Here is a 12859-nt window from a genome sequence, read left to right on the forward strand (position 1 = left end):
TTAAATCAGGCACTAGCCTTGGTGTTATCAAAGAAGAGGCAAACCTTTTGTTACCCAATTCATGCACTCCTGGTTCAGGAATATTATTCACATGGCATTTTTTTAAAAAAAACCTTTGCTGGAACCAGTTAGTTTAGATTGAACAGCAGGAAATAATAAATGAAGCAATGCTACAAAAAGCAAAGGAGTACCCCATTATGCGGTCATTGCGTCTTGAACTGCCAGCCTTCTGGTGAACATTCCCAGCATCCTAACCACTTTTGCCCAGGTTCGCCTGGTGCGCCAGTTGCGGCCCTATCTGGACCGGGATGCCCTGTGCACGGTCACTCATGCGCTCGTGACCTCTCGCCTTGACTACTGTAATGCTCTCTACATGGGGCTTCCCTTGAAGACCACTCGGAGGCTCCAACTGGTACAGAATGCGGCCGCGAGAGTTGTCTTGGGAGTTTCCCGGTACTCCCATGTTACACCTTTGCTCCGCGAGCTGCATTGGTTACCAGTTGTCTTCCGGGTGAGGTTCAAGGTCTTAGTTATGATCTTTAAGTCCCTACATGGCATGGGTCCGGGGTACCTCGGGGACCACCTGCTGCCGGCTTCAACTCCCCTCCGCCCTGTGCGTTCCCACAGAGAGGGCCTCCTCAGGGTGCCTCCGGTCAGGGAATGCCGACTGGCGGCCCCCAGGGGGAGAGCCTTCTCTGTGGGTGCCCCGGCTTTGTGGAACCAACTGCCGGTGGAGCTCCGGACGGCATCGGACCTCCGAACTTTCCGTCGTGGTCTGAAGACCCATTTGTTTGAATTGGCCGGTCTGGCCTGATGGGGGAGTTGGGTTTTAAATTGTCTTTTTAGATTGTATTATTGTTTTTAATTGGGCACTGATTTAATCTTTGTTTTAACTTTTGTATAGTATTGTATTTTTATTTATATGCCCTGTGAACCGCCCTGAGTCCCCAGGGAGAAGGGCGGTATATAAATTAAATAAAACAAAACAAACAAAACACTAGGCCATCATACTCCCTCATTATAACAACAGATACAGTTAATAAGAAAAATTAAAAGTTGAGACAAATTTGGTATAAATGCAAAGTGTATTTGATCAGGAAGTTGAAACAAACTCCCCAGGACACTTTTTAAAATTTTCTTTAGTTCAGAAAAATGTAAAAGAGAACTCAATGAAACAATACAACAAATATATTTGTAAAATTATAGAATGATGATGATGATGTGGAAAATACTTTTTTTCCTCTCACACAAGGAATGAAAAGTACAGTGGCCTTTCCCTCTAAATGATATATTTATTAAGCTGTTATATATTTCATTTTTCAAAAAGGCAACTGTGATAATTATGCTTGTGCCTTACAGTTGGGAACCATCCTTCATGAACCAACCTTTCTCTCTCTCCCTCCCTTCCTCTCTCTTTCCTTCTTCAGGAGAGGATGATGATGATGATGAATGTGGCGAAGAGAAGCTACCATCCTGCTTTGATTATGTGATGCACTTTCTGACCGTCTTCTGGAAAGTCCTTTTTGCCTTTGTTCCCCCAACAGACTACTGGAGTGGTTGGGCTTGTTTTGTAGTGTCCATCATCATGATTGGCCTTCTCACAGCTTTCATTGGGGATTTGGCATCCCATTTTGGCTGCACAATTGGCCTGAAGGACTCTGTAACTGCAGTCGTATTTGTTGCATTGGGAACTTCAGTACCAGGTAAGAAAAAATAAAAGACAGCAAAAAAAGTAATTTAAGTCCCTGCTACTACTTTTCATGTTGTCTCCCTTTGCTGTAAAATTAGGGTTCCCAGTAAGCCTGGAACAATTCAGGATTTGGCAGCAATTACTTCAAAACAATTCCATTGGAATCTCATGGATTATTTCAGAGCAAATGACTGTCAATTGTAGCCCTAGATTATGTTCCCCTATCTGTTACCGCCTATTAACCTTTCTTAAACCAGAAAAAATTATTTTTGAACCATCTGTGGCTGAAAAGCTACTCCATTGATTACATCTTGACTCTGGGAACTAACCTCTATCTAAAACACTATTTCTTATTACATTAGTTATTTGGAAGTGATACATTCACATAAAGCTTGCCAATTTTTAAGTACTAACCATAAAAGGACAACTACAGAGTCAAAATAAGCAAGATGTTAAATAGTTTTTGGTCTCAAAAAGTGATATGGAGAGGTACAGTATCAATTGTTTATTGCTTTAGAAAGCAAACAGTCATGATCATGAAATCCAGTCACAAATAGGGTCCATGCAAGGTATGGAAAGGGGATTTAATTTTTTCTTCCTTTTCACAGACCCAATGATGCATCCAGGCAATAGTTGCTTTTCTATCATTCTAAAGATTACTTTGGGAACTGATAGAACAATAGTAATCTGTCTCCTATGGGTTGGGGAGCCTAACTCTGTGGAAGATAAAATTTTAGTGCCACTTATGTTTTATCTGTATGTAGAGAAATGGAGGGGAAAAGGATTCAGGCAAGGCATAGTCAATTTTACTTAAAGGCAGAAAAAAACTCACTGAGACAAGACAAATGGATGGTTCTAAGAACAGAACACCTGATTACCTGATGCATTTTAGGTTGTCCCCAGCAATGGAATTATAGATCATATTTCTCTGCACATAAACTAGGGAAGATATATACATTTATTTATTTTATCAATTTATTATTTATGACATTTTTATGCTGCCCATTCCCCTACAAGATGACTCTAGGCCACAGGTCTGCAACCCGCGGCTCCGGAGCCGCATGCGGCTCTTTCAGCCGTCTCCTGCGGCTCCCAGTCCTCTGCCATGTGCAGTCCAAAAAAAAAAGTGGGACTAAAAATGTTCAACCAATCAATTCAAATATGCAGGGTAGGTGCACATTAATAATAATAATAATATCTCACCTTGACTCCACTCTTCAGTCAAACCCTGTTCTGCACATGCGCGCATGTATGCACATGCGCACACATTTTTTGTGGCTCCCAGTTTTTCCTTTTGTGAGGGAACCGGTTCCGAGTGGCTCTTTCACTGTTTCAGGTTGCTGACCCCTGCTCTAGGCACTTACAAGTCATAAAACAAGTAAAAATAATTAAAACATTAAAACTACACGTTAAAATATTATTAAAATTGCACTATATACGTACCTGAAAATATTAATCATACAATTTCCTGACCTATACAGTACAGCTTGAGTTCTGTCATTTAGCAATGGCCTTCTGCACATGGGAATGTCAGGGATGTATGCTTGCTGACACTCTATCCATACACTTTTCTGTATAAACATGTCACATAGACATTTGCATCTTATCTGTTAAGAACATAGTGCATTTGTAGAAGCTTTTCAGATTTCTTCTAGTATATTAACTCTATGGTTACAAAAATATTTTGGCTGAAGAGATAAAACAAAGCAGAATAATGATTCTGAATACAACAGAGGTCGTAAGATTCATTTATTTATGTATTTATTAAATTTATATACTGCCCATCTCACTATTACAGCAACTCTGTGTGGCTTACAATGTGATAAAAAGATTTTTAAAAGATAATACAAACCAATTAAAAGTAAGAGGATTAAATAAATTAACTTCCCTAGTTTCTCCAGAATGATTACAATGAAAAAGCTTGCACAAAACACAATTGCAATGATTATATCCAATTCTTACTTGTTTTATATCAGTAGCATTTCTTTTTGAACATACCATTTTAATCTCATGTAATCAGTACTGAAGCTAAAACTCAAATACTTTGGCCACCTAATGAGAAGGAAAGACTCACTGGAGAAGAGCCTAATGCTGGGAAAGATTGAGGGCAAGAGAAGAAGCAGACGACAGAGAATGAGGTGGCTGGATGGAGTCACTGAAGCAGTAGGCGTGAGCTTAAATGGACTCCAGAAAATGGTAGAGGACAGGAAGGCCTGGAAGAACGTTGTCCATAGGGTCGCGATGGGTCAGACACGACTTCGCAGCTAACAACAAAAATCAGTACTTTGTCTTTCCCATCCCTGAACTTATTAGGCAATTTTCCTTTTACTAGTTTTAACTTTAGGGAGAATTAAATAAGATGAGAATTTAAGTGCCGCATAACAGAGTGAGCGCCTGTTACTCGTCCCAGCTTCTGCCAACCTAGCAGTTCGAAAGCACGTAAAAATGCAAGTAGAAAAATAGGGACCACTACGGTGGGAAGGTAACAGCGTTCCGTGCACCTTTGGTGTCTAGTCATGCTGGCCACATGACCACGGAGATGTCCTCGGACAAGCACTGGCTTTTCGGCTTTGAAACGGAGCTGAGCACCGGCCCCTAGAGTCGGAACGACTAGCACGCATGTGCGGGGGAACCTTTACCTTTTACCTTTAATCATGATAATAATTCAATTTAGTATTAATTCTTTACTTATAGGTTTTTGAAAATCCTTTTGTTCCCAAGTCTATTTCAAGATGGGCAACAGAAAGCATAATAAAATGCTTTCTATATTGCTCAATGGCATCAATTAATGAGGAAGATTTTGATATGTCCATATCCAGTGGCAGAGAAGACAACCAAGGCTTAAACAGAGGAAGTGAGCAAGTGAGAAGTCACATCTAAAGGACCAGTTGTACTATTTAGCATTGGTTGGATGCTGGGAGGTAGCAGCAACAAATTGGAAAGCAGAATTAAGCATCATGCAATTCTTCAAATACTCTCTTAAGTTACCCCGCAAGTAGTCACTCTCTGCTAGCACTGAATCTCATGTAACTCCATGCTATTATGGACTGAAACTCAGTGATAAAGTTATACAGGATGTATGTATGCAGATGATCCTGGGAACATTCCCTAGTGGTCACATTGCCAGTGTGGAAGAAAAATCCAACTGCCGATCCAATCAGATTGTGCACATTCCCCAATTCACTGGCAACAATTTGCTTTAGGCTGCCAAGAAAGGGAGCAGAAAGGTTGATATATGTTCATCTTTTCAGTTATGCAACAGTTATTTGGTATCCAGGAATCAGCAGTATTTCATGATCTGGAGATAAAGTTAACACAAATGTCTACCCATCAAACTGCAGTTATAGGATACAAATCAGTAAAAATAGTTTTTATTAAAAAAAACAGCTGAGAATTTTGCAATGGAGGACCCAAACCCAAGCTCATAGAGAGAAAAGTTGAGAATGTAGAGCAGGTTAAAAAAAAACGAACTAGAGGCACAAGACAAAAATCAATATCCGAAAGTTTTGTAGTGAGCTACTAAGGAACAGCCATTGACTTAACTCTGCATTAAACTGTTTGAATTGGGCACCCATCTTTTGAACAAGACAATCTTATCAATCTCATTGCCTAATTCCCAAAATCATGAATTTACTTCTGAGTAATAGTTACAGAATTGTATTGTGTGAGTCACATTCAGTTTTAAGCAAAGACAGAATAGATGTATAATAAGGTTGCAGTTTCAACATAAATTACAATCATCTTGCCACTGGTATGAATGCTGGGGGTAGGAGTATTTGAATGAAATCATTGCTAGATGAGGTAATTAAATTATCCAAATGAGACATTTATTTGCAACTTAGGTGCTACTAACTTTCCTGTTAAAGAAATGGGATTCCTTACTGAAAAGTAGGATGGTTCATGCACATAATTCAGTCCTGTTGGCCTCACTGAATAATGTGGTGATACTTAAATTATGTTTAGAGAATGTTTATTAACATTAACAAGGATTTCTAAAATAATAGTGCCTGGGAAAAGAAGAGCATTCCATACTTAATTAGAAAAAACAGTGTCAACAATAGTGAAGTATTAATTTGAAGATAAAAGGCAGTTTGAAGGGAAAGTTGTCTATTTATTTATTATGTCACCCATCTGACTCTGCAAAGCATCATGCAGTTAAATGAAGAGAAGTGTCCTTTGTCATTGGCCTAAGCTTCCTGTGGAGTTGCTAAACTAGGAATGCATGCATGACCTGAGGCCTAGGATCCTATACAGCAGCCAAGTCTTAGATATAGCAAACAGAACCCTTCCAAAAAATGCTGCTGAATTTCTGTCAAAATGAAATAAAAGAGGGAGATTTTTAAATAAGGGCATACCTGCCATATTTGGTTGGCAAAACCTCAGAGAACCAATAAAGTATTAGAGTGTTCTGTGTTTCTTTACTGCTTTATTGATCATCCACATTTTTGTTATTATGGAAGGCCTAAGTAAGGTAGAATACACAGATTTTTAAAATAAATAAATTAAATATTTAACCTAAATAGCTAGAGTTTATAGTTAAATCTACCTGTGTCCCACTTCAATAGTTCTACCGAACTATTCATCTGCATGTCAGATTGTCAATCAAGATTATTTATTTCTTTAAGAAACTCACTGGATTGTTGTATGGTCTCCAGAATAATTTCCCATGAGATAGATAGCTATATAAATAAATAAATAAAATAAATAAATAAATAAATAACATAATACAATTATCAAAACTCTCTGATCAAACAATGATAAAATGCAATGATTCGTCAAAAATTGAAAGAAACTTAACAATAGTTGATAGCCTTTGGATCTGGTAATTTCCAGAGATCTGGCTCTGTAATTCCTAAAATTTCCAAAAAACGTGGCCAACATCCACTCAGCTGAAAGATCCAGATTGAAGACAGCATGTCCTTTTGGGCCATAGCTTCAGTATCATATCTATATGCCATAAAATAAATTAAAACTAAAATTAAATTCCCTCTTCACAAGGAATCCTAGGATTTACAATTCTATGCGGGATGCTAATATTCTCACTGACGACTCTCATAGTTTGCATCACAAAACAATTTTCTAAGTTGTGGGGGGCTGCTAAAATAGAAGTTGGTTGCAGACATATATATGAACCTTTACACATATAAGCAGATCTCACTCTTCTCCAGCCTAATAATTTACTAGTTTACTCCTGCCTTTACTAATAAGGCAAGGGACGCGGTGGCTCAGTGGGTTAGGACGCTGAGCTTGTCGATCAGAAGGTTGGCAGTTTGGCGGGTTGAATCCCGAGTGCCGCGTAACAGTGAGCGCCTGTTACTCGTCCCAGCTTCTGCCAACCTAGCAGTTCGAAAGCACGTAAAAATGCAAGTAGAAAAATAGGGACCACTACGGTGGGAAGGTAACAGCGTTCTGTGCGCCTTTGGCATCTAGTCATGCCGACCACATGACCACGGAGACATCCTCAGACAAGTGCTGGCACTTCGGCTTTGAAACGGAGATGAGCACCAGCCCCTAGAGTCGGAAACGACTAGCATGCATGTGCGGGGGAACCTTTACCTTTACTTTTTACTAATAAAGGAACCAGTGCTCAATTTCCAGTTAGTCAGACGATCATCTGGCAGACTCTCTGGACAATAGGAAATACTGTATATTGGTTGTGCTGATTTGTTACTATATTTATGAGTCTGGGTCTTTTTACCCCAGCTCATATTTTATGTATGTTGCCTTTCTGTTTCTAATATTTTTATAATGCTTTTTAGTATTGTAAGCCACCCAGAGTCCAGAATTTGGGACCCACTGCTATGTAAATTAAACTTATTAATAAACAAGCAAACCAACAAATTTCATAAAAACTATCCTGTGAATGAAGAGTGTTTTGCAAGCAATCTTTGCCCCCCACAGCTTGCCAAGAACTCTGCTAGCTGTTGCAGAAGGACCTAGCATGAACTTTCTTATTTTGACATCAGTTCTGCAGTCTAATTATTAAGTTGCTGTGGAGCAGCAGAGGCAGAACTCTGGAGAAATTGCCTTCTTTTTAACAGCAATTATAGAAATGTCCATAGTGCTATTTTTATGAGTAAAAGCAGCTTTTGAATTTTAATGTAAATTAACATCCTTGCCCTATCTATTTGGCCTTGCCTTTGTATGGAGATGAAGAACTAGCTACCAGATGAGATGTCACAATTTTGCATCCAAGATTCCATAGGAAAAAGCTGTTTCTAAACTCCTGCCAAGAATGACATTTTAAAGAAGTATTTTTGTAGGCTGAGCTATCTTTTCTCTCTTTATCCAAGGTGACCTAAGGCTGCTGTCCTGAAAACATTCAGTTAAAGCAGCTTGGAATCTTTTATCTTTTTTTTTACAAAATACATCTAGTGGCATACTTGGGATGGATTTTAAATAACAGTAAATTCTCTTTTAATAGTGAAATGTTTGTGATTGGAGCACCATAATATTAGCATCTGCTTCAGGAAAATTAAATAATGCAGGTGGAAAGGGGGCAATGGGTGAAAGAGGTAGATATCCAACAATGCTTTGAAATACAGAAAGAAAGACAAGGCCACACTTGGAATACTACATCCAGTTTCGGTCACCACGAGGTAAAAAAGATGTTGAGACTCTAGAAAGAATACAGAGAAGAGCAACAAAGATGATCAGGGGACTGGAGGCTAAAACATATAAGGAACGGCTGCTGGAATTGGGTATGTGTAGTTTAATGAAGAGAAGGACAAGGGGGGACATGATAGCAGTGTTCCAATATCTCAGAGGCTGCCACAAAGAAGAGGGAGTCAAGGTATTCTCCAAAGCGCCCAAAGGCAAGACAAGAAGCAACGGATGGAAACTAACCAAAGAGAGAAGCAGCCTAGAAGTAAGGAGAAATTTCCTGACAGTTAGAACAATTAACCAGTGGAACAACCTGCCTCCAGAAGCTGTGAATGCTCCAATGCTGGAAGTTTTTAAGAAGAGACTGGACAGCCATTTGTCTGAAATGGTATAGGGTTTCCTGCCTGAGCAGGAGGTTGGACTAGATGACCTCCAAAGTCCCTTCCAACATCACCACCACCACCACCACCATCATCATCATCATCATCATCATCATCATCATCATCATCATCGTCGTTGTTGTTGTTGTTGTTGTTGTTGTTGTTATTATTATTATTATTATTATTATTATTATTATTATTATTATTATTATTATTATAAATGTGCAACTTGGATTTCCTTCTAATCTGATTTTGGAGAATGGGAGCCAAGTTGATTTTTTCAAAGTAATGCCTCTCTCTTTTAGTTACTTGAGGTTACATTTAGGTTGATACAGGTAGTCCTGGACTTATGACCACAATTGAACCCAAAATTTCTGTTGCTAAGTTTGTTAAGTAAGTTTTGTCCCATTTTACACCCTTTCTTGACACATTTGTAAAGTGAATCACTGCATTTGTTAACTTAGTAATATAGTTGTTAAGCAACTCTGGCTTCCCCATTGACTTTGCTTGTCCAAAGATCATAAAAGGTGATCACATGACCCCAGGACAGTGCAACCATCATAAATACGAATCAATTGCCAAGCGTCTGAATTTTGATCACATGGCCACGGGTATGCTGCAACAGTCATAAGTCTGAAAATTGGTCATGTCACTTTTTTCAGTGCTGTTGTAACTTTGAATGGTCACTAAATGAACTGTTGTATGTCGAGGACTATCTGTATGGTGAAGCTGTTCAAACAATCTACCCTCAGACCTTATTCAGAATTTACCATTATCACGAACTCACTACAGTAGATCTTCGCTTTTCACAAGCCACATTCTGAGCTGATTCACATTCCTGCTAAGGCATAATGTGCTTTGGCTTAGTGAAGTGTGATCCTGCCCAATCATGGCTACCGTTGGGGCTCCGCATTATCAAACTTCAAATCAGAAAACCTATTAAGTATAATATATAAGTGTGAACCCAAACTAAATCTCAGTCCCTTAAGCTTCGTTTACAGTTTTTGTATTAATATTACAAGTAGACAGTATCCAATATTGGTTTATTGTGTGATGATATCACATTATCATTAATATAATTAATGTTAACCATGAGCCAGAGCTAGGAACCATAATCCCAATTTATGTTTCAAAAAATAAACGTAAGGAAAACTACATTTGTTAGTAGAAGTTTAATAGTTCATACTGGGAAAAAGATTTTTTCGTTCCAGAGAAGGAAAGATGAGGAGAGAGAAAAGAGAAATTTGCAAAGCAGATTGATTGTACCATCAGACAGAGTGGATCCAGGTATAATGCTACATAGCTTCTAAGGAAGAACCTGGGCAGGAGAAAAATACAAGCTGAAGTTGTAGATTCAACTTCTGCTTTTCCCATGGATCTGTTCTTCTCCAATGATTGCAAGTGCAAAAATTGTTTGAAATGCAGAATATGCTGTGAACCCTTTTTAGTTATTTAGTTATTGCTACAGACATTCCTTTAATGTCTGAACCACTGGCCTTAGGTGGCTTCAGTTTATATTTATTAGTACACACTGTACTTTAAACATTGAAACACATATATCTAGAAATTATAGATATAAAAAACTAAACAAAAATAGAATAAAATAACACAATAGCGATGATCACTAAAATTAATGCTATTCTGTGTTTGAATGAGTGAGATGACCGAGAACAAAAAGAGACACTTAATTGAGCAATAGGATACATCAAAGTTCTGGTCAAACAGAAGAAGGCACAAATAAGCTTCGTATTCTCTGCCAGTTATTTCTTCAGAATAGAATCTGAGATTCCCTGTAGAAAGAGCAAAAGAGGAGCACATGGCTTGGGGATTCTACAGAGCCATCTTCATTTGGCATATGTCCTGATGTAGAGGGATATTTTTATAATACCCCACAGAACTGCAGCGGGGAGAGCATCCAACCCACCCAAGGTTAATATCTGGATAAATTTTCAGAACCAAAAAGGAGGAAGGATTGGATGATAGCACATACCCATTTGTGAGGGAAAATCCAAGGACCATGGGATTAGATACTAATCTTAGATTAACTTTAAAATATAATTTGCTTAAAATCTGGCATATTGGCATAACCTAATGGGAAGAGGCTGTGCAAAAAGAGACGTAAAGATTGCAATTTGCTAGTAGCTCTTTTTAACAAGTTGATTTAAAACAGTGTCTAATTCTACTAGGGACAGAAGCTCAGGAAAAAAAGTCACTGGGTTAAGATTGGAAGAACATCAGTTCTAGACATGCAACTTCAAAGTCTATCCAGATCTTGCTTTTGGCTAGATTATTTGTCAATATACCATCCTGCTATTGCTAGAAAACCATTTGCCTAACACCGAACTTGGAAGTTGGGACAACAGCACAAGGTTAAATAATAGTGTTTCTTTTCACTTTGCAGATACATTTGCCAGCAAAGTAGCAGCAACACAAGATCAATATGCAGATGCTTCCATAGGTAACGTGACTGGTAGCAATGCTGTGAATGTTTTCCTGGGAATCGGCGTAGCCTGGTCCATTGCTGCAATCTACCATGCAGCCAATGGGGAGTCATTTGTAGTCCATCCAGGCACCTTGGCTTTCTCTGTCACCCTCTTCACTATATTTGCTTTTATCAGTGTTGGTGTGCTCCTCTACCGGCGAAGACCAGAGATTGGAGGTGAGCTAGGCGGGCCACGGACTGCCAAGATTCTGACCTCATCCCTCTTTGTGCTGCTCTGGCTCTTGTACATATTTTTCTCATCTTTGGAAGCCTACTGCCACATAAAGGGCTTCTAAAGAAACTATTGAAGATAGTATCTATATGTATCTATATATAGAAAGAGAGATATATAGATATAGATCTAATATTATTGAACAGAGAAGAAAAAACATTTGCCATGTTCACTTACCTATTGATGGAATGTAGCTTTGTGGTAGGAGTTTGAAATCTGCAGGAGTCTTCACCAGGAGCAGCAGCATTGCAGTGGAGACATGGATGCAAGGCTATCTTTGCAACTCAGCCTACAAGGTCATGATGGAGTTACTTTGTATTTCCCTTTCCCCTCCCTCTCTAAGGAGCAGTTGGATGTCAAAGGGGGTTGTTTGGAAAGACAAACAGCCAACTTTAAGTTATATCATATTGGGCGAAGGACTTAAGTGGAAGTTCTTGACTTTCTGACCAATATCTTTGTTGCCTTCTTCATTAACTCAAGAACAAGCTGAATCACCACCCTCAATGACACATGTGAGTCTAGAGTGACCAACACAATCCAAGGGGGTTCCAACCCTATGCTGTTTGTGGGGAGGATAATTTTGTTTGAGGTTTTGTTCTGTTTGTTTTTATTTTTGCTTTGATCCCTCCTTAACTGCCTGGTTGTTCAGATGTTATTAAATCACAGATAACCCTTTCCCATTATTTCAGAACTCTATTTATGACCAGCACACTCTTAAAGAAAAATAGCCACCTAAACCATATTTAATCAATTCTCCATTTGCTCCAGACTGTGGATTATAGACTCATGCCCAAAGCCCTAGCATTTTTTCCCTGTATTTCTGACATATTTTGTCAGTTAAATTTCAGTTCCCTCCTATTACCTTTCCATCTACCAATAGTTGCTGCTATGCTCCTTCTCATACTCCAATTTGGGAATGCTTTCATTGTACTTGTTGTAACACTTTGCATGAATGAAGCAAACCATAATCTGTAATATAGCATTGAATAGTGATAGTGAAGCTGACTGACCATTGAAAATCCAAGCGTGTTTCTTTCCATTTCTTTTCTTTTCAATGAACAGAGTGAGAGTCCAGAAATGGCTGGTATTCATTCTGTTGCACTATATAAGGTTCCTAAGAAGCAATAACCAAGAGCTGGAGAAAGTCTTAGGTTTTAAAGGGAAGAATCTGTGCAAGTTTTATCACATTCTATGTTTACCAGTCAAGTACAGGACTCAGAACGTTGTTTATACTGAGTCAAGCCAGTGACCTATCTAGCCCAGAACTCTCACTTAGAGTGATTCTCTGAGTTCTCAGGGAGAAGCTTATCCAGCCCTGTAACTATTTTAACTGGTGATTCCATGAATTGAACTGTTGGATAGTTGACACGCTAGCATGTGCTTTACCACTGAGTTTTGTGGATGAATTTAGCCTGTTTATTACTAGACTGTTGGAATTAATTGGACTTAGCATTGTTCATTTCAAGTATGAA

The 12859-nt window shown here is 38.7% G+C and overlaps 1 protein-coding gene across 1 annotated transcript in view; it reads left to right on the top strand.

Moving 5' to 3' along the window:
* The window catches only part of SLC8A1 (solute carrier family 8 member A1), a gene marked incomplete at its 3' end in the record, with an annotated part of 276693 nt that extends 265242 nt beyond the window's left edge, over positions 1 to 11451 (top strand). Inside the window, exons 9-10 of the mRNA XM_083379245.1 lie at positions 1428 to 1703; positions 11075 to 11451. Of these exons, the coding sequence (XP_083235371.1) occupies positions 1428 to 1703; positions 11075 to 11451 (653 nt within the window). The remainder of the gene's footprint in view (positions 1 to 1427; positions 1704 to 11074) is intronic.
* Between the last annotated feature and the right edge of the window lie 1408 nt (positions 11452 to 12859).

Source organism: Vipera ursinii (assembly GCF_947247035.1).
Source record: "Vipera ursinii genome assembly, chromosome: 1".
NCBI lineage: Eukaryota > Metazoa > Chordata > Lepidosauria > Squamata > Viperidae > Vipera > Vipera ursinii.